This window comes from Brachypodium distachyon, chromosome 4 (assembly GCF_000005505.3).
Source record: "Brachypodium distachyon strain Bd21 chromosome 4, Brachypodium_distachyon_v3.0, whole genome shotgun sequence".
NCBI lineage: Eukaryota > Viridiplantae > Streptophyta > Magnoliopsida > Poales > Poaceae > Brachypodium > Brachypodium distachyon.
In genome coordinates, this window is record NC_016134.3 from 28,181,676 (window position 1) to 28,204,586 (window position 22,911).

Below are 22,911 nucleotides of genomic sequence, written 5' to 3' on the forward strand. Positions count from 1 at the left end.
TAAATAATTCATTTATTTTTTTTCAGGAAAAAACAGTACCAGTGGCGGTTATACACTACCGCCACTAGACAATGGGGAGTTTTTCTTTTCTTTGCCTTATCCTTCTTGTGAAGAGATCATCTCTTAGATAAAAGAAGTCTCATGCCTTTCTTCACCTCTCTCTTCTCCACATCAGCAATTATCCTACGTGGCATGTTTAAGAAAAAGCTGACATCACTCCATTGGACACGCTCTAAGCTGATGAAGCGATCCCCCTTCACCAAGGGTTCGATCTCTGTGCTTATTTGTGCTAGTCTCTGGATCGACTCACTAGCACACACAGTTCAAAATGTAATACCAAGATACAAAGGTCAAAAGTACTTTATTAAATCGTATCATCCAGAACTTAAATTGTACTTACAAACTTGCATGACCTTCTAGGTCAGCATAAACAAATAATGTTCAAAACCATGATAACAATGTATCATGAAGCTATAACGGAAAGGTAGAGTAAAAGGGCCTCATCTACTCCCAGAGGAGAGAGCATGTTGGAATGTAAGCACATGACCCAAAGAAATATCGACGAACCTCACTCTTCGTCAGTTTCACCTGCATTATTAATTACAGCCACTACATGGTCAATACATTTGAATGTATTGGCAAGCTCACCAGAGTTATAAAGGACCTACCAAGTACATGCATAGTTTGGCTAAGTGGGGTTTGGCTACTTTGCATAAAAGCATCATTATTCAAATCCTATCATTTTTAGACAAATAGTTTTGAATTCTATTGGACACGGGGTAGAAACACCCATGCTCCTATTAACCTAAGCACATTGAGTAGAAACATCAATGCTCCTACCCAGTTCAATCCATTCGTTTTATTAGGAAATTGGAATGAGTGAGACTTTCCTTACAGCTCCAATATCTAGTTGCTCATAATTGTCCGTAACCGGGGACACGGCTAAGTACTTAGTTTGACACTCTCGAGAGGTGGTACACTTTACCCACAAGAATTCGACGTGTTAATCCCTTGCTGTCCTCCGGGTGGAGTAGCAACGACATTGACTTCAAGAATTTTCAGAACATGTTCACCCAAACCACCTGAGGGACCCGCGCTCCCACCTACACAACTACCTCAGTACAATCCCTCGGATCTGGGTAAACATTTCTTACTCCATCCAGGCAGAGCCCATATTACCATGTGGTTGTACTGTAAGCTACTAAACAGGAAACTAGTCCAGTCTCTGGTTATCTCGGGTGGCATCCCACATTGTGACGAAGGCGCTCCCCAAATCCACGGGAGAGACGTCCATGGACGATCCATTCCTGAATCCACAGGAACTCGACTTAGAGGGACCCATAGAAATGGACCTAACGTCACGACATCCGAATACTCAAAACAGCCCACCCAGGACCGTTCATTGAATTACTTGTTTTGCCATACACTAAGAAAACTATATTTGTAATTCAATAGTATCACATTGTAACAATACCACCCTCGTATATTATCATAGCATAGCATTTTACTACTACGATGGCAATTGGTGGTGAAGGTCATGACAAAGATATCCTATAATACTAGGACAGATCATAACTAGCATAGATACAATAATAATCCTAACAATGCAACTAATAAAATCTAGTGTATAATAAAAATAATGGGTAAATGATCAAAGTGAACTTGCCTTGATAGTAGTTGGTATTCAGACACTCTTCACAGTCACACAGTTCGCTCTCCGAGAAAACTATACAATCAAGCAAACATACACATACATAAACACACCATACAAGCAAAAGATTATGTATGCCATGATGCAATGAAAAATATGTGACATGAGTTTGGTTTATTTTATTTGAGTGATCTACTGATCCAAAGCCTTGAGAATTAAGCACATGCAATTAGGGTTTTTACGCAAAAGCAAAGGATAGGGTTTAAACCCTAAAATGATTTTTATTTGCAACTGCAAAGCAATTTAATTCAAAATATTTATTTATCTGTCCCATTAGACAGAGGACAATAAAAAAAAATTGGGCACTAGTTTCATTCAAAAAGGACTTCTAAATAATTAGTTATGATTTAAATGGCATAAAACCCTAATCTGTAATTTGAATGTGATTCAAATATTCAAATTTGAAATTGGATAGTGCCAAAATATTCTAAATTTCTTAAGGATTCCAAAAAGGCGTGGATCACTAAATTTGGCCCAATAGATTTAAAGTTATGATCATTTGAAATAACAGGGGCCTATCTGCAAAAGTGCCTTTTAATTATTCCGGGGAATTAAAAAAATTACATTTTCATTTTATTCACGCAGTGACACGTGGCGGCTCCTGATTGGTGCGTACCGGTTCGTTTAAGTGAAAAAGAATGATCTAATCTACACCGTTGATCATAGATCGGACGGCTCGGGCGCTTAGGGTTTTACCGGGCGGCGCCGGCGGTCGTCTGAGGCGGGGAAGACGGCGGCGCGGGCACTGGCGGGCGGCGGGCGGGGTCTCCGGGGGTCGCCGGAGCTCGGGGAGGCGACGGGCGAGGTCGGCGCGGCGAGGCGGACTCGGGGGCGGGGTCGGCGGCGCTCGGGGACGACGGGGTGCTCGCCTAGGACGGCAAAGAGGTGGCGGCCGGCGGTGAGCTTCGGTCGAACGGCGACGGCGTCCTGCGGTGCCCCAAAAACCAAACGAGTCGCGTCAAAAGGCGCGCACGAGAGTGAGGAAGAAGAAGAGGCAGGTGGCGAGGAGGAGGGCTCACCGAGCACGTCGGCGCGACGCGAAACGGCGGCGGGCTTGGAGCTTCTCCGGCGGCCTGGGGGCGTGCGAGCGAGGGCAAACGGGGGGGAAAAGAAGCAGGGTGCTCGGGCTTTAAAGCGACGCGGCCGGTGGGTTTCGGGAAAGTCCGGAGGGGCGGATCCCGGTGATGGCGCACGGCGGGCACGCGCGGGGCGCGCGGCGCGGAATTTTCGGCCGCCTTCCTTGTGGGGAAGAAGACCCCGACAGGTGGGTCCCACCTGTCAGTGGCTCACGCGGCGCGGGCGAGCGGCTGGGCCGGTCCGTTTGCTCCCTTTTTTTTTCTTTTACCCTTTTCTTTTTCTGTTTTTCTTATTCCTTTGATATCTTTTGATTTTGAACTCCAAATTGGTCCAAACAAATTCCAGAAAATTTGTAAAATCATGTTCCACCATGATACAACTTTTGGGAGTAGCTTCCCCTCAAAATAAAATATGTAAAAATACATTTGCCCTATAAATGCCTTTAGGGCCATATATCTATTTAAATAAAATACTTTTTCAACTCCAAATAATTATCCAAAAATTATGGGATAGCTTAGATATGCACTAAACCCCTTTTATACATAAAACCTATTGGTTTGAAAATCCAAAACTCAAATGGGTGTATACCATAAGGTTCAAGTTGAAGTTAAAACTTTTAAAGACTTTTTGAGATTCAAATTTGAATTCAAATATGCAATTGTGGCATGATGCTCATGGATGCAATGCACATGTAAAAGTTTGAAATTTTGGGATGTTACAGCTAACTTGCTCTTCTCTAACATGCTAACTTTTTATGAAGACAACTTCGCTTCTTGGATGGGAGAGAGCATATGTCTACACATATCAGTCTCGTACTCAAAATAAAGGCCAATTTTGACCATACTAACATCTGACATGCTTTGCTTAGGACCCGATCGATAAATCGCTTTTAAACTTGTGCAAAGAAGATTAATTTTCATCGAGTAACATATATCCTCTTTTTCTGCATTTTTGCTACGAATCATAGATCATCTACCGACACTGACAATCAAAACTAATAGACAAAGACCAAATATTAGATCAACCCACAACAACCAAGTTTTACACATTTCTCCGATCCTCGGCGGCACCAAACTACGTACTACCAGGAGTTATTGAAACATGATTATTAACCAGCCTAGCGACAACCAACAATCATATATCGTCTCTCTTGCACGGCTGTTTCTGAAGTCCTGCACAGTACTAATCTGCCCAATACTTAAGCAAAGAACATAACAAGAAAACTATGTCAATCACGATTATGCAATAATTTTTCCTAAAAACAAATAACATTTTGATATTTACACATAAAGCCCAGTGAACATCTACAACATCCACAACACAAAAAATATTTCCTATTGTGACAATAACTGCGAATAGAAATAAAGTATTGTCATAAACATCTGAAAATCATATATAAACCATCGAATTTTCCACACAACCCAAACACCATCTGGGAATCAAAATAGTCATCAAGGAATTCCCCACACATCCCAAATTAGCTTCTTAAAAACAACTCCGAACTCTCATCCTTAACACAACTCTCATCCCACAAGTTTTCTTCAATCGATCACATATGTATTTTTCTAGCCGATTCATACTGCAAAAAACAACAACTTCTAACTAGCTTTGAAGGCAGCGACAATTGTTCGATCTATAAGTTAATTTGCTTATAGTTTCTTGGATCCTGTAACAATCAACGCTGATCTGGCCGGCGAGCAGAGCACATGACACATTTCAACGCTGACTAAATCTATAAGTGATACAAGATGTAAACAAGGTAGATTACAGCATTTGCATGTTGGCTTTGGTCTGTATTCTTCTTCCAATTGACACTTGCAGACGGTTGCTTCTAAGTAATTTGTGGAAGAAAAACACCTTGTTTCCTTAGCTTCCTCGATAATTCGTGGCGGCCGCCTACCTTTCCATATCCTAGGTGTTTGGCTAGGTTATGGAAATATATATATATATATATATATATATATATATATATATATATTTGTTTTTTTGTCATTTAAATATTTTTTCGGCAATCTCCTTTGCAATACAAAACCTGTCGGTTTGCTATTAAACAAACTATATAAAAAGACTTCAATAAAATGGTGGTTGCTTTCAAAGATTACGTGAAATCAGAGTTACTCGCTTGTGTATCGAAAGAAAATGATCTGATTAAATCAATTGCCGAAAGTATAGTAATTGGAATTTTGAAAATCATTGGGGCTCCTAAATATTGGAATTTGGAATGACTTATTCTTATCTCTAAGGAATTGTCTCGGTAGTAATATGTCAAACACATAGAAGGTGTAATGAAGCTCTCTTTACATAGCGCATGAATTAAACGTTACTTGTTGGTTATATACTTCTGTTTTGTTGACAAGATATGTGTAAGCATGTCATATAAGAGCTAGCTTGATTTCAGAGATATACAACTCAGCTTAAATATGAAGTGTCTTTTAAAGTGTAGAATTAACAAAATGAATTTGATTTGAATCCACAACTATATATTGAATATATCTTATTTTAAAAGCGTTATATAAATTGATTCTAGTATGTACTGAATGTTTGTTTATCTGTTTAATTGTTATTTTTCATAAGAAGATCACTTCTATAATTCTTTTGCGGATTATTACATTATTTATTCGGCTTCTTCAAGATGAAGCTGATAAACGAAGTGTTACTTGTCGAAAAATAAAAAAGACTCTAGGTTCTTCGTAAAATAAAAACAAAGTTTAGGTTCTTTTTTTTATACATATGAAATACCAAGTTACAATTATACATAGGAAATGCATATGTAGTATTGAGACTAGATTTTTTTAAGGTAAACAAACACCTCACTGAAAATCATACATTATACGAATTAACATAAATGATAATCTTCATGCATAACATATTATCAAAATATTACTTTGACAGTTTAGATAGACATTGTTTCTTCTTTGATGCTTAAAAGATATGAAGTTTATGTTAATTTTCTATTTTCCGCATCCAAGAGCATTATAGATAGGCACGAAAACTGTTTGGTGCCATAGTATAATATTATATGGCATGGAATTTTGTTGGTGCCAAAGTTTAATATTTATACATGATTTTTTTTTAAACTTTATGGTAAATGTAGATACATACATTAATATATGAAATCTGGTGTTTGAATTACGTACATGCACTAGTGTATTTGAAGATGCTTGGTTGGCATGCATAGGAGTAGCTAAGTTCTCTTTCATTTTGATGAAGGGAATGACACATTTATCTATATAAAAAAAATATCTACACAAATATCGCTTTAGTTCCAAATATCTTTTCCTGGAAGCATATGGGAACAATCCATTTTGTAATTAATGAGAGAAAATGCATGATTACTCTTAAGTTAGTTTGCATGATTACACCCTTGAATGAAAACCATTTTTTTATTTGCCCCCTCAACTTGCCTAAATTTAGTTTTGCTTTGTAAACTTTGAATCAGACAAATTTGATCGTAACATGCAAAATCAAGGATATTAGGGCCCTCGCCTCGATTTGATGGATAATGTTGTACTGCTTTTGTGCACGTGGCAATTCAGCCAAACTAAAGAAGGCAAAAATAAATGAGTAAATATCACAGAACCCCTAGTTTAGGACGAACCGTATCACAGAACTCCACCTTTTGGTTTTCTTAAACCCGATAATTGGGCAAAAGTGTATTGCAGAACCCATAATCATGTTGTCAACGGCGCTAACACGGAAACTGACTCCGGGCCCCACCTGTCGGTCTCTGTTACTTAGGGTGGCTTAACCGGTCGGTTTTTTAGGCCGGTTCGGGCGGTTTGGGCTGGTCGGGACACGGGAGTGGCATAAGAGTAATTTTGAGGTAGCAATGGAAAAGATGAAAGAAGAGAATGAAGATGCATGGGCCTAGCTGTGCAAAATAGATCCATCTTGCTGGGCAAGGCATGCCATGGACACAACATGCAAAACTGACCTTGTTGTGAACAATTTGAGTGAGGTGTTCAACAAGTTCATCCCAAAAGTCAGAGATAAGCCAATAGTGACAATGATAGACAGCATAAGGACCAAGATCATGTCTAGGTTTGTGGACAAGAGGGAGGGCTTGGAAAAGGCTCAGTGGGAAATAACACCTTTCTATACTGAAAAGTTAGAGATTATGAAGAAATATTCTCAGAACTGCAAGCCTATCTTTGCTGGACAAGGAATTTACCAAGTGACAAGTGGTGAAAGAACATATGTTGTTGACTTAGAGAAACACACTTGTGGATGTAGAAAATGGGAGTTCACAGGGCTGCCATGCAACCATGCAGTTTCTGCCATCTACAAAGCCAGACAACAGCCTAAGGATTATGTCAGTGAGTTCTTCAAGATCAACACCTATAAGAAATCAATTTGCTGCTATGGTGTATCCTGTGCCAGGGAGCCATGACTGGACAAAGACAACAGGATCTGACATAGACCCACCAATATTCACTAGGCATCCAGGGAGGAGGAAGAAAAATAGAAGGAAAAGCAAAGATGAGAAAGCACATGACCAAGGTAAAGCAAGGATGGCGACCATCACTTGTTCAAACTGCCATCTGCAAGGGCATAAGTTCACACATTGTGGGCAAGAGCTAAGGCCAGAGCTGGCTATTAGAAAACAACTTCATAGGGTAATTTTCAGAACTTTTACTGTACATATGACACATTGCAATGATAATTAAACATTAACACCATGTTAATTATTACATGTGCAGAGCAACAGGAGAAACTTTAAAGCTGAAGAACAAGCTGAAGCAACAGAAGGAGAAGAAGGAGATGAAGGAGCGTGGGACTCAGATGGTGAGAGCTATCAAGTTGGCTCTAGCTGTGATGACACTGACTCATCATTTGAAGCAGCAACATCTGATGAAAATTCTCCACCAGCCCCACCCAGTCCATTTAGAGGGAGAGGAAGAAACAATGATGAAGCTGGCTCTTCCTCTCAGGCCAGGGTTCAAAAGATACTTCCAGTCAGAGGGAGAGGGAGGGGGAGGGGGAGGATGTGGTCATACTTAACTGCAAGTGGAAGGAACTACCAGAAGAAGCCTTGATTGCTGTCTTCTTTTCATGTACTTAACTGCAAGTGTTACAGAACTTCATTTTGTGTACACTGAACATGTATGTGCTGGATTATGTGTGTGATTGCCATGCCACTGGACATGTATGTTTGAGACCTCATTTTGTATGCACTGGACATGTTTGTGCAATATTTTGTGTGTGATTGGCATAACTACTATGTGTTTCAGGCCTCAATTTGTTTGCACAGTTCATCAATATGTGTCACATTATCACGACAAGTTACAGAATGAGCTGAAAATAGTCATTGCATCATATCATAGATGAATACATGAATTCTGCCATTTATGTCTGACATAACAACCACATGAACTGCAACATTGTTGTCACATTACAGATTAACACAGTGCAATAACATAAGACAAGTTACATAACCTACATGATAATTTTCAGTGGAATGACATAAGCCAAGACTGCAACTAATGTCACATTGCAGCTAACTGCAATCAGAATCCACTTCTTCTTCTCCTGAAGCTTCTGAAAGACAATCTCCTTCTCAGCTTCCATCTTCAAAAATTGAGTATGAAGCTTCACCTTCTCCTCTACTAGACTGTCAGCTTCACCTTGTAGCTTCACCACTTCTTTCTCAGCTGTTAGCTTATCCTCAAACATCTTGTTCATCAGTGAGTTGAGTTCGGCATGAATTTGCTTCTCTTTTGCTTCTCCCATGCCCCATAGCTTCTCCAAAGCCCTTTGCATGGTAGGAGGCCATTCTGGATCATACCATGAGAGGAAATCACATCTCGTTTCATCGTCATAGCAGCAGCTGATGAAACGCCGACCAGTAAAACAACCTTCAAATGCAACCCTTCGAACTGGTATCTGCCCACAGCGGCACCTCACAACAGAGTCCATCTCCCAACCGTACCACTCAATATCATCCACGTCCATCAGGATTTTGCCAAATTCCTACGAAAACATCAGCCCAGAAGCATCAAATCGTACCAATTTTGCCCCAAACAATGATTTGGAAACCGTAATCCCCAATCGGGAAACCCTAATCCCCAAATCGAAAACCCTAATCTCCAAATCGGAAACCCTAATCCCCAAATTCGAACAAACCTGAACTGTAGACAGGGAAGATGAAGCTTCACTGTTGTTCGTCATCTTCGCGCCTTCATCCGCCACCTTCGATTTCGTCTCTCCTTGCGGGAACGACGAAGAACAGAGGAGAAGAGCGGAGGACAGAGGGGAACAGCGGGAGAACAGAGGGGAAGAGCGCACTTATGCCACTCCCGTGTCCTGACCAGCCTGAATCGGCCTAAAAAACCAACCGGTTCAGCCACCCTAAGTAACAAAGACCGACAGGTGGGGCCCGGAGTTAGTTTCCGTGTTAGCGCCGTTGATAGCGTGATTATGGGTTCTGCGATACACTATTGCCCAATTATCGGGTTTAAGTGATAAGAAAACCAAAAGGTGGAGTTCTGTTATACGGTTCATCCTAAACTAGGGGTTCTGTGATATTTACTCAAAATAAATAAATTAATACTCTATTTTAAAATAGGTTAATTTGGAAATATTAAAAAACTGAAGATAGATTATTGTAAAAACGAGAGGTTTGTCTAATTGGAAGTATAGCTAGATTTATGAAAATTCATGACAAAAGAGAATATGGTGATTTTGTCCTTGAGAGTTCATAAATTATCTGTGAGATTTAGCTAATTCCATAATTTTCTTGAATAAATTTATTTATTATTATTATTATTATTTATATTCATATTTTCTCACTTTTAAATAATCTGTTTGGATTGCTTGTCCTTTTTACACATTTCTTATTTCCCATCTTTTTCTTGATTTTTAAATATGGATTTTGATTTTTGTTGAACAAAAAGTGTTTTTGAAATAAATATTTTAGTTATTATAAAATCTGAGTGAAAAATTTGTGTGATTTAGGGTTTGTGAAGAAAAACTAAACTTATCCAGCGGTAAAAGGTAAAAAAAAAAAGACGTTTTCTTCTCATTATTATGAGCTCAAGCTTAACTTGGACTAAAAAACTCAATCAGACCTTTAAGGGCATTAAAATTAGTGTTAGACAACAATTAAATCATGGAGTTACGTATTTGAAAAGGGAAATAGTGATATGCCCTTAATCGAACCAGGGTTACAACCCACAATCAAGAAATTCTGAATATTTCGAAAAAAAAAACTAAATTATATATGACAAGAACCAAAGCAAGCCTCCTAAAAGGTCAAATCAAGGCAGCATATCCACTGGTAAAACAGAACACATTTTCGCTAAAAAAATAACCATTATCATCTCCCCAAAGTCCTCCACAGCACACCATTTCCCTTTTCCTTTCCTTTTCCAAGACATTAACAGGAAGCCATAAAACCCAAACCACACATTGTGGTCCATGCATGTTATCCTCCCCAACTTGAACCTCATCCATCCAGCAAGCCTCCAACAATGTCAAACTCACAGAAAAGAAACTTCTCTTCACCCCAAGACTTTTTTCCTTGCAGGGGTATCTCCCCTCCTCCTCCTCCTCCTCCTCCTCCTCCTTGCACTATCCATCAGTTCTATTTACCTGACAATTTGGTCTTTGCCTCTACGGCCTGGTCACAGACCTGTGGGCCCATGTAAACAAATAATAATAATTCAATTTTATTTTTTATTTTTTCTAAAAAAATTCAATTTTATTTTATGTGTACAAGTATGCTCCATTTGCCAATGGGAAGAACAATGGCGGTAGCATGACCCACCTCACCTTCCTTCCTCCTCTTGTTTTGTCCTGCTACTAGTTCAGATTCTTCTCTTCCCCCCCTCTCAACAGCCACAGTTTTTCACACGCAAAAGCTCTCCAGTAGTTTCTAGAAACCCGTGGATGCCATCGGAAGGCACGTCGAGACCACGGGCGCGGGCGGGCTCGACAGCGACGCGCTCCCTCCCCTCCTCCTCTTCCTCGTAGCCGGCCCCGCCGCGCGCTTGATGCTCGCCGTGTGCGCGCGGCACGGGCCCGCCAAGCTCCCGCCGCCACCGCTCGCGGGCGAACGGGTCGCCTGGGTATCCGGCAGGTGGTGGTGGTGGCGCCCCGCGGCGGCGCGGCGCGGCGTCGCCGTGCGGGCGCCGTCCTTCAATTCCCGGATCGGGCTCGATTCCCAGGTTCGTTGGCTCCCTCGCCGTTCTCGAGCATTCCGTCGAACAGTTGGGGGCAGCGGCTTGGGGACGCCGCCCTTGATCTTGGGATCTTAGTGTCGTCTCGCTGTTGAACCTCTGATGGCAAATTCTGACGATTTATGGGATGGATGGGGTGATGATATGTGCTTGTTCGTACTGTAGACTTTATGGTTCTTGTGGAAATTTAATCGAACGGTTGGTGTGGCGCTAGAGATGAACTGGAAATTTGGTCATTGTTTGATTGCATCGATAGCTCCGTATGACATTCCACTGTCGCTTTTTTATTGATCGAGCAAAATTTTGTTTGTAGAATTCTAACACAAGGGACTTGTCCCAGCTGCTGTGGGTCGGTCCTGTCCCGGGCGACATCGCGGAGATTGAGGCGTACTGCCGCATATTCCGTGCGGCAGAGCAGCTCCAAAATGCGGTCATGTCGGCGCTCTGCGATCCAGAGACAGGCGAGTGCCCTGTGCGGTACGATGTGCCATCGGAGGACCTGCCAGTGCTGGAGGACAAGGTTGCTGCCGTGCTTGGCTGCATGCTGGCATTGCTGAACCGGGGAAGGACAGAGGTGCTCTCAGGGCGGTCAGGTGTTGCGAGCGCGTTCCAGGGATCTGAGCACAGCACAATGGATCGAATTCCGCCGCTCGCTTTGTTCCGCGGAGATATGAAGCGGTGCTGTGAGAGCATGCAGGTTGCTCTTGCTAGCTACCTTGTACCGAATGAGGCCCGGGGATTGGATATATGGATGCGGCTTCAGAGGTTGAAGAATGCCTGTTATGATGCGGGTTTCGCGAGGGCTGATGGTCATCCATGTCCAACATTATTTGCAAATTTGTTTCCGGTGTACTTTTCAACTGTTCCAGATGATTCGGGGACAGATGAGTTGGAAGTTGCATTTTGGAGGGGAGGGCAAATCAGTGAGGAGGGACTGGCATGGTTGTTGGCTAAGGGATTCAGAACTATTGTCGATCTCCGGGAGGAAGATGTTAAAGATGATTTATACCTTTCAGCAGTCCAGGAAGCTGTTTCATCTGGAAAGGTAGAGGTGGTCAACATGCCAGTGGAGATTGGGACTGCTCCTTCAGCTGAACAGGTCCAGCAATTCGCGGCACTTGTGTCAGATGGTGCAAAGAAACCTATTTATCTTCATAGCAAGGAAGGAGTTGGTAGGACGTCTGCGATGGTCTCCAGATGGAAGCAGTATGCCACTCGTGCAGAGAGATTGGCTACCCAAAATCGCTCACCAAATGTAAACGGTAAGGCCCTGAAGAAACATGGGGCAGAACAGCACACAAGCAGCCCAGGATCCTCCTCAAATGGAAGTGAAAACGGTGTGCTAGTGGAGTCTGATAGAACAGTTGATGCTGGGGAAGAACGTGACATAGACATAGAAATCGCACGTAATAATCTGGAAGTCACGAATTCCCTTCCCAATGAAGGCGAACTGCATGGCACCAGGGCAGAACTTCTTTCAGATTTTAAACTGAAGACTAATCCCCTTGCAGCACAGTTTCCTTCTTGCAATGTTTTCTCTAGAAAGGAGATGACTAAATTTTTTAGAAGCAAAAGAGTTTATCCAAAATCTGTTCTCAATTCTCGTAGACGATCAAGTAGCTTGATGATCTCGAGGAGAAAACAAAACCTCAGAGCTGAACAGAATGAAGCCATTGATTATGAAGCTGCAGACATGACGGTTCTGAAAAACTCAAATGGGACACTATTTGACAATGATTATTTACTATCAGTTTCTTCAGGTATTACTAATGGGAGACCTACCGACAATGGGACCTCCAGTTCTGTTGAGGAAAAGGAAAGATCGGCTTCAGTACTAACTATTGATCCTAGAACATCTAATGCGAGCAATTCGAATGGGAATGCTCAGCATGGAACAAAAAAATCATCTGAAAAGAATGGTGCCCCTTATCTTGAGGGATACCCATCAGATCCCGTTGATGGAAGTATGTGTGCCTCTGCAACTGGTGTTGTCAGAGTTCAGTCAAGAAGAAAAGCAGAGATGTTTCTGGTACGTACAGATGGATTCTCTTGTACTAGAGAAAAGGTAACAGAATCATCTTTGGCTTTCACTCATCCTAGCACCCAGCAACAGATGCTTATGTGGAAATCTCCTCCAAAGACTGTCCTTCTATTGAAGAAATTAGGTGATGAACTCATGGAAGAGGCTAAAGAGGTGCGCACAAAATTTCCAACTTTAATACATACATATGTAACCTCTTATCCTTCGAAAATCAAATTATCAATGCTTTTTTATCTGGTGGCAAACTGTAATTTAGTAGCCATCTTAAAGAATATCAAATTTCCGGCATAGGAATAAACTACTTGACAAATACTATGAATATGATGCTAGAAACTTTTAGTTGCAAATACATGTCTCGTGTTTGGAAGCTTCTTACCTTTTAAGGTTGCAATACTTAATACAATGAATTTATAGCAAGCTGTGCGACTACATTTAAGTTGAAATCTTTTTGACACGGTAAACATTAGTTAAGTGTACTAATATAATCATTTCTCCCTTTATTCGAATATATTCTTTGGAGTTAAGTTGTTGAAAGGTTCATTGATCAACAAGGGTTTGCTTTAAAATTCAAATGAGCTATGCAACTCTTGGATACACCAAATTGGATAGCTTTTTGTTGTGAGGTGGATTAACTGGCCTTTCTCATTTCATGGTAGGGATAATCATTTATGGCGCCATCTGTTCCAGAAATATGTGCTAAAATATACTTGCACAACAGTTACAACCCCTTCAGTCTTCTTCAAGCTGTTTGATAGTCAATTAGGCTATACATTTCATGTACTTGTAGCTCCTTCTTTTTTTGCAAATTATATAGCATTTGATATTCTATGTACTTTGAATCATTTACTTTTCAGGTCGCTTCATTTCTGCATCATCAAGAAAAGATGAATGTTCTTGTGGAGCCTGATGTTCATGATATATTTGCAAGGATTCCCGGTTTTGGTTTTGTGCAAACCTTCTATACTCAAGATACCAGGTAAAAGTTAAATATATAAGTTCCTGACAAGTGATGTGCTGCATATTAGTTTCCATATATTCTCTAACATTACTTTGTGCCAAAAATCAGTGACCTTCATGAGAGAGTTGATTTTGTCACATGCTTGGGTGGTGATGGGGTCATATTGCACGCATCAAACTTATTTAGGACTTCTGTACCACCTGTTGTCTCATTCAATCTTGGATCTCTAGGATTCTTGACCTCACATAATGTATGTTTCAGTCTCCATACAAAGATAACTTTCTTCTGTATAACCTATTGTTTTGTCAAATCTAAGCTTGTAATATTTGTTTCACCTCAGTTTGAAGGTTTCAGACAAGACATGAGAGCTGTTATCCATGGGAACAACACGCTTGGAGTTTATATAACCCTTAGAATGCGCTTACGCTGTGTGATCTTTCGCAATGGAAAAGCGATGCCTGGAAAAGTGTTTGATGTGCTAAATGAAGTTGTGGTTGATCGGGGTTCTAATCCATACCTTTCAAAAATTGAATGCTATGAGCATAACCACCTTATCACTAAGGTAAGAATTGTGAGAAGTCTTATAAATGAGATGTCTCTGTGATTTTTTTTTTCCTTTGGTAATTGTGTGCATCATTGTCATTTGTCTATATATCTGTTCAAAAAATGATTTGCATCTCAAAATTATGTTGTTTTTTAAACTGTATTATGCTTGACAAGGCTCAGCCAACGGGTAGCAGCTACACTGAACTAGAACAGTGATAATTACTGCTACTAGGATGAAAAATTTATATTTGCATTCACTTATGTTTTAAATTTTCTCCAAACTGATGGTCTTTGTTGGTACATAATCTTATCAGTTGATGGCATTAACCAAACAGTTGTTGCAAACTAATCTTACATACTAGTGTTAGCATATACAAACTGGAGCCTGCATGCTGCGCTTGATCTAGTAGTCCTGAAGATTATATTAATGTTATATGCTAGTATTTGTTTCGAAATTCAGGATAATTGTACTACTTCGTACCCACTAACTCAAATTTCTTATCTGAATTGATGGAAATGTATCTAGGTTCAAGGAGATGGTGTCATAGTAGCAACACCAACTGGCAGCACAGCGTATTCTACTGCAGCAGGGGGCTCAATGGTAGGTTAACCCTTGCAAGTTATGTTACTAGGAAGAAATGAGCTTTATATAACAAGTTTCAAGTAGTAGGTGACGTAACTTAAATTATACTCGTGGCATGTAAATAAGAGCATTTTCGAGATTTACATATTGTCTGTTTCTTGTGCTACATTTTACTCCATGAAGCATGTTATTTCTGTCTGATGAAGTATATGGATATTCAACAGCCCATTCAGTTTATAAGCACAATGTTTACTTTATTAGTAATAGTATGGACAGTCATTCTCAGTTGCCGGAGATTCAACCGAGTTGCTTCCATTAAGAGCTTTAATTTGAATTTTTCTCCTCGGACTACGCATTGAAGATGAATACTGAGATATATTGCAAGGACCTGTTTGATTGCTTTGCTGGTCTAGTGTTGCATTCAGATGCATGATGTCAAGTGTATACTGAAATATATTGAATGGCTTGTGTCTGGTAACCTCTTTGTTTATTCCAGTCAACTGTTTTTTTTCTCATGCGTGTTTACTGTGGTGTTTTTTGTTCTCCAGGTCCACCCAAACGTCCCATGTATGTTGTTCACTCCGATCTGCCCGCACTCCCTGTCATTTAGACCTGTCATCCTTCCTGATTCCGCACGGCTTGAATTGAAGGTACAGAAAATCTCCAACAGATGGCAGCAAAAGGCCTTTAAAAATCATATTATTGTCATGTAATGTTGTGTCAACATCTCATCCTCAAATATAACTGATTGGCATGCTTCATGCTCAAGAACATCCCTACCCCAATTATTGTTTCACAATACCCATAGCCTTGCTCTGCTTACTGATCAAGACTTACTGACCATTGCATTTGCGATTCTTACCAGATCCCAGACGACGCGAGAAGCAATGCATGGGTTTCGTTCGATGGCAAAAGGCGTCAGCAGCTGTCGCGAGGAGACTCTGTTCATATATGCATGAGCCAGCACCCGCTCCCGACCGTCAACAAGTCCGACCAGACCGGTGACTGGTTCCGCAGCTTGATCAGGTGCCTGAACTGGAACGAGAGGCTGGACCAGAAGGCGCTCTAGACACCCCACCCCACCCACATACACACACTAGAACCCTACTAGTCTTCTGCCCCTGTACATACTACATACTAGCTCTTTTTACGTAGATAATCTCGTCTTTTGGGTGGGCGAGAAGATAGATATTCTTTTTCTGGTCATGCAGTCCTTGTAGCATCTGCAACACCACAGGTGACACCTGGCTTGTTGATCTGACAGCAGATGACGATGCGATTGATACCTTTGTAATTATCCACCCTGTAAATCAACAGCATATAGCCCCTTATTTCTGGGCCTGGCAAAAGATGACATGCAATGAATCACCCTGAAGTTTTAATCTCTTACTTCCGTTTTTGCTCATACTGCCGTAGAGCTGGACCTTGGCCATGATGACATGCCATAATAGAGACTAGATAGAAGGGGAGATGGAGACGGAAGAGGTTCCGATGACTGGTACGAAAAATTCCTCCCATCTTGTGAAAATCCCTCGTCAAAAGATCTTGGTTTTGAACTGGGCTGGTTGAGAACTCTGATTTCTTTGACAGAGCATGAACAGTATGATGCAAAGACGCTTTGGATTGCAAATGTAATCAGCAAAACTGGAAGAAGGTCAAAAGAATTCAGAGCGTAATAAAAGCGATAATTTGGTTTGTAAAAAAAAACACAGCTTACAGTAGTGAACGTTTTCATGGAGCCGCCAATGGTGAGAAAAAGAGGAATACCATATTTTCTCCATCCATCTGGATTACTGAATTGGAATTGGGAAATGGAATTGAACTTCTAATTTCGATTCTAGAATTAGAATTGGAGATCAATTCCAGTCTTTAGATGGCAATCGAATTACGCCCTAGAAATGATACAAAAATCGACTCCAAATTCCATTTGGTTGAACTCTTCACAGAACTACGATATATACAAATAAACCGCCGATATTTAGGTGTAAATATAAATATAACAATTAACAAAACTGAGTATGCATGAAGCCATGAAGGTTTGGTGGCATATCAAGATGAAGAATATTTTCCTAGCTCTTTTTGGTAGATAAAAAGATTCACACTCAGTATAGGACAAGCCATATAGGTCTGGACAAAAAGATCGAAATTCGATAATCTTATTGAACACTCGCTAACTCGGTACGTTAAGGGCTCGGTTCGTTAACTAAAGAACCAAACATGACTTTCTTTTCAAATTGTTAAGCTTAATGATCTTAACGAGCGAGCTCGGCGAGCGCTCGTTAAGCTCGTTAGCAAGCTCGTCTCGTACATCACTTGTGTGTGGCTATTGAAACTTATTTTGTTGTTGGAATTATGTTATTATTTCTCTTTTGTTGTGTTATTTCTAATCTTTATAATGTTGTTTAACTTTTGATATATTTTGTTTGCTGCCAAAATTTATCCCAAGAAAATAGGTAATGCCCCAAAAATTTAGATCAACATGCCATCTATTATCTTAACGAGTTTTTAACGAGCCCCCGTGAGCTCTTAACGAACCGAGCCGAACAATGGTTTCAGATCGTTAACGACAACGATCTTAACGATCCAAGCTCTTAACGAACCAAGCTTAACGAACCGAGCTCTTAACGAAGCGAGCGTGCTCGTTAGCCAACCCTAAAGCCGTACAATAAAAAAGGGTTCACAAAATGAAGCTGGTTGAATTGCTTACGGATCAACTAGGCTTTAACCTTATCCCTTACAGCTTGTTTGACACCTATCTTTTGGGTCTAAAATTCTGAAATTCATTCTGGATTTCAAAACCCAGTTTGTTTGGTTGGCACAAAATTGGCCGCAGGAATTCAATCCAAAATTTCATGAAATCACATTTTTTAAGGCAAAATCTACGGTACCCAATACTCCACTAGATCAAATGGAGTATTAGGGAAGGGCATTGTAGTCTTTTCACAGTAACAAAAACAAAACAAAACAAAATAATATGAAATTCTCCCTTCTCTGTCGCGTTGCTGCTAACCGCAATTACCGATCGCTGATCGCGTTGCTCGCCCTCCGGCGCTGCGCATGCCTTGTTCCAGCGCACCTCTGCTGCCATCCGAGCAGCTTGGTGCCGCGGCCCTCGCAGCGGACGTCGGCGTCCTCCTCCGGCGCCGCCGCGCCCATCCTCCAGCCCGCAGCCGCCCACCTCCGGCGCCGCCGCGGCGCTCCTCCAGCGCCCGCCTCCGCTGCCCTTCGCGCAACTCGCGGTCGCGGTCCCGGCCTGCCTCCAGCGCGCCGCCCGCCTCCCTCGCGCCGCGCGCCGTCACGGCCCTCGCAGCGCACCTCCGCCGTCCTCCACGCGGCATGCCGGAGCGGTCGCCGTCGCCGCCGTGGCCCTCCTCCAGCCCGCCTCCGCTGCCCTTCGTGCAACTCGCGGTCGTCGTCCCCGCCTGCCTCCAGCGCGCCGCCCGCCGCCCTCGCGCAACTCGACGTCACGACCCTCGCAACGCGCCGCCACCGTCCTCCACGCGGCATGCCGGCGCGGTCGCCGTCCCGTCCCAACAGCTCTGTACGTCTTTTACACCAGTAATATTACGTCGGTACCCTTTCCTAGTACTCCATCAGCTTTCCTAATACTCCACCGTGATACCCCGTATATTCAAAGTGGAGTATTAAGGAGTAACTGTCAATTCGAGCCACCAGATTAAAAAAATGGACGGCTTATATTAATTATGAGATACTGTAGAAGAGCTTTTTTTTAAAAGATACCATTTCTCTGGAATTGTGTCACGCTCTACAAATTTATGCGGTAGACAAACATGATTCTTAAACCCGGAATTCGAAGTCAACCAAATCAAATCCTATCAAAAATTGGATTTCATTTGATTTCAAATGGAAGAAGGAGTGCCAAACGAGTTGTTATAAAATTCCTTTCAAATTTCTTCTGTGGGAGGTGCCGAGTTTAGTTGGTAGTACCGAGGCCCGGTAGAGTCAAGTTAAATTGTTTCGCTTCTGATTATCAAGTAGGCAAACGAATGGTCTGTATTGAATCTTGGAGAACATGCTAGGATACTTTTATTGCAAGGTATCATCCAACCTGCTATACGTACGATCATGCAATTAACAAGAAATATAATGAATTTTAGACAATGTAAAAATGAGCATGCAGCCCAAGCTAGGGAAAGAATGAAGAGTATGCTTAGAAAATTAGATTCGAGTGGTGGTCCTCCATTAGCAGCACTCTTTTTTATAACAAAAATTAGCTTTATCGATCCAATAAACAGAAGTAATATTATACGCACGAGGAACTCTAGTTCGATCTCGTCCGATACAAGACACGAACCATCGATCAAATAATCGTGTGGCTGGACATTGCGTCGTACAGCCGTCGAACATTACTTCGTTGTACACAGAGTACTTCCGGCAGAGCCAATACTTCAGTCAATATTAACTTCAATTCCCACCATGGGTTTGAGCGCGCCCAGGCCCAACGTGCAAAAGAACATACCAACGGGTAGGGCCAAATATGCTAGTGCAAATACATTAAACCCACATAATGGGTCATCCTTGGAGAGGTGCGCAAGGCGAAGTATCAGTGAAAATTGGATTTCAGTGAAAAACTGCAAACTCGCAATGTGGGCCGTCGGATCGAAAACGGACGGCCTAGATCAAAGGTGGGATTTCTACTCAACCACTTACTGCACTTTGCACATAACCCCCTGTGGTCGTAAGAATTAGCCCCCTTCCTATCCTCTTCCTAATCCCGTTCCCATCCCCTTCCTAGCTCCATGCGACGGCGACGACAACTGCTGCGCTGCCCCGATGCGATGGCGACTAGGCGGCTGCTGTGTCGACGCGTCGGCGATTCTGTTGCCCTGGCGCTTCCCTCTCGTGATGGCGGTTCTGCAGCTGCCGCGCTGCGCCGGCTCGACGGCATCTCGGAGGCCACGGCGCCACCGGCGACGGCGAGTCAGTGGCCGAGGTGGTACGCCAGCGTGAAGGATTCTTGCCGGCCAAGGCGCTACCCCAACACGACGGCATCATGCCGCCCACGGCGCTGCCGCGGTGGTGATTCGGCAGCCGGGCGCGTCCCCCCCGGGATGGCTTCAGACTTTCAGAGGCGTCCCCGACTGAAGCTTGATTTCAGAGGTGAATTTTAGTTCTAAAGTTGTATTCAAGCATTGTACCAATCCTAATGTAGGCAATCTCTGTTGTACTATGTATTGCTGTTGTACCGATTCTGAAGCCATGACACTTGCGTGCATTCTGAAGCATTGTATCTGACATTGAGTTTGTTTATGAATTTAGAACCAAATTTCAAATAGAAAGCATTGTGTGTTCACATGTGTATCCCCTGATCTGAACCTGAAACTTACTCTATTGAAATGGCACTCTAGCAGCTGTCACAGATACAATAATCAGTTTGGCAACAAAATATTCAGTACTTGCAATGAGGAGATACAATAATCAGTTTGGCAACAAAATACTCAGTACATGCATGATATTCAGTACTAACATTCAGAGATAAGATACTCCAGTTTCAGGAGATTGTCATATTGCATACAACTCTCAGTTTGATAAAAAAAAGAGAGGCACAAAACACATTTAAAAATCATTTCAACATAAGAACTTCTTGTACTGCACTGAAACAAGCATTGTGGAGCTTCAATAGAACCTGCATATTAACATGAACAGATAAGCATGATGCGTGAGCACATGATTTCTCATAGCAAAAATAATAATTGTGTGTATGGTATCTACCTGTAGGGCTCTTAGCTATTGTTAGGGCAATTACGGCTGTCATGGAAGCCAACTTGGTTACACTTCTTGCATTTTCTAGGCACCTTCTTTTTCGGTCCATCGATATTTTTCTTTCCTTTTACATCCTTATTTTGTTTCTCGTCTCCATTCTTATTTACTGCCCACCCTTGTCTAAGTGCCCCTTTATTCTTTTGCATCTCCCCTTTGTATGGACATCGGTTGGTGGATGGATATCAATTTGATTAGGCATACTACAACCAATGTATGCCTCGAATTCGTCTTGTCTACTAGGATGATTGCCAACAACCATTTTTTGAGACATATTTCTTTTCATGTCAAGGAGAGCGTTTCTCAGTGCTTCCAATTCTTCAGAAGAGTGCTCAGCCAACCTAATTGTGTCATCCAAGGTTTCACGTATCTCTGAAACCATTCTCCACTTTGCCAAATCTAGAGAACTACTCTCATTCTCTTCAAGCAAGTTGCCACATCTATCATATAGTGCCCTCCTATTAACCATTTTCTTCCACCTTTCCAGAATTAAATGGCTAGGAAGCTCATTCATCTTTGCACCTCTCAAAACCACAATGATATGTCGGCACGGAATTCCACGTGTCTCAAATAACATGCAAGAGCAATGAGCACTCATAGATGATGTGTTGAGTTGAACTTCTCTAGGCTTGCAATTGGAAGAGTAGTCACCACTTATAATCATGGTTCTTGCATCTCCTTCATTTGATATGTTTTCAATCAAGCAATGATCTCTAGCTGCTTTCACCTCCTTTTGAAAAGCTTTGAAAACCTCATGGGTGAAGTATAGACTTGCATGCTTCTCTATCTCCCAGGATGTAATCAATGGAGGCATTGAATTAAGACATTCATGGTCAGCCTTAAGTTCATTCTGACGTTGTTCTTCTAGGGCTGTACCTATCCTAATCCAAAACTCAACCAAAGCATGCTTGTAACCAATAAAGTGGTTGAAGAAAGAGTTCGCACTCTCTGACCTTGAAGTGGTTCTTAGAATCTCACCCAGGAATACACCTCTGAAGTAGGCTGGTATCCATGACTCGCGAATTTCAAATCTCTTAGCAAACCATGTATTGTCCTCAAGACAAACTGGGATGCATTGGTTGTACAAGTTAGTATATTTTAGATAAATTTGAACAAAATTGTGGCAATAATGGTACTCACACAAACTGGGCCTTTGGTAGCTCTATTTTTTGGGGTACTAAAGCTATCCAAATTTGTCAGGGGCAGATTTATTTCCATATCATTGCGCCCTCCATCACTGCAATTGTTGGTTTGCATGACCAATAAAGAGTCATGCTCAGGCTCCATCTGTAATGCAACGGCACAAGGGTCAATATGCATCATGGTGTCGCGATCAGATTTTTGCTTTGCATCTCACAGGATCCTGAATCAACAGAGATGGGATTTCAATGATTCAGTCTTACCGTAACTGGGCTATGAGGAGGTAGATGCATGGGAGGGGATGGAGCTGCGAGGGCGTCGAGAACGAGGGCCATCGGCAACGCATGGTCTGAAGGGAGACTCTCCCCCACGCCCGGCGGAGGAGGAGGGCTCACGGCCGGTTGAGCCATCGTCCTGCCGCCAGAACGAAGGCGAAGCGACGAGGAAGATGAATAGGCAGAGAGTTCCCTGGCCAGAGAGTTTTCTGATCGTGGGTAAAAGGAGGGGGTTATGTGCAAAGTGCAGTAAGTGGTTGAGTAGAAATCCCACCTTTGATCTAGGCCGTCCGTTTTTTATCCAACGGCCCACGTTGCAAGTTTGCAGGTTTTCATTGAAATCCAGTTTTCACTGGATACTTCGCCGGTGCGCAAATCCTATCGTTTTATCGACCACATGCAACCACAGTAAAAACAACAACACCTTCAAAAATAACAAGGCAAGGTTTTCACGTTATCTGGTATTCCTGTAAAAATAACAAGAATGTTTTGAACTAAAACAACGACAAAAATTTAAAATCAAAGAAAATACATTTCTATAATGTAAAAGATGTTGGGAATATGCCCTAGAGGCAATCATGTATGATGTAATTCCCAATGTATTCATAAATATTATTAAGTT

The 22,911-nt window shown here is 42.0% G+C and overlaps 2 protein-coding genes across 3 annotated transcripts; both read left to right on the forward strand.

The window, feature by feature from the left end:
• Positions 1-10,533: 10,533 nt before the first annotated feature.
• LOC100826077 (probable NAD kinase 2, chloroplastic) lies at positions 10,534-16,482 on the forward strand. The gene is made up of 8 exons (XM_003577705.4): positions 10,534-10,953; positions 11,279-13,159; positions 13,861-13,982; positions 14,073-14,214; positions 14,305-14,526; positions 15,037-15,111; positions 15,642-15,743; positions 15,959-16,482. Exons 1-8 carry the CDS (start codon positions 10,780-10,782, stop codon positions 16,160-16,162), a joined length of 2,922 nt encoding a protein of 973 aa, XP_003577753.1. The 5' UTR covers positions 10,534-10,779; the 3' UTR covers positions 16,163-16,482.
• Positions 16,483-17,924: 1,442 nt separating this feature from the next.
• On the forward strand, positions 17,925-20,407 carry LOC112272322 (vegetative cell wall protein gp1-like). Of its 2 annotated transcripts, none has more exons than XM_024462762.1 (2): positions 17,925-18,634; positions 19,850-20,407. In XM_024462762.1, the coding sequence occupies exons 1-2, from the start codon at positions 18,151-18,153 to the stop codon at positions 20,062-20,064; spliced, it is 699 nt and encodes a 232-aa protein (XP_024318530.1). In that variant the 5' UTR covers positions 17,925-18,150; the 3' UTR covers positions 20,065-20,407. The 2 variants fall into 2 exon arrangements, 1 of the variants encoding a protein (XP_024318530.1); XR_002965963.1 differs by lacking the exon at positions 17,925-18,634 and adding an exon at positions 18,641-19,739.
• The last annotated feature ends 2,504 nt before the right edge of the window (positions 20,408-22,911 follow it).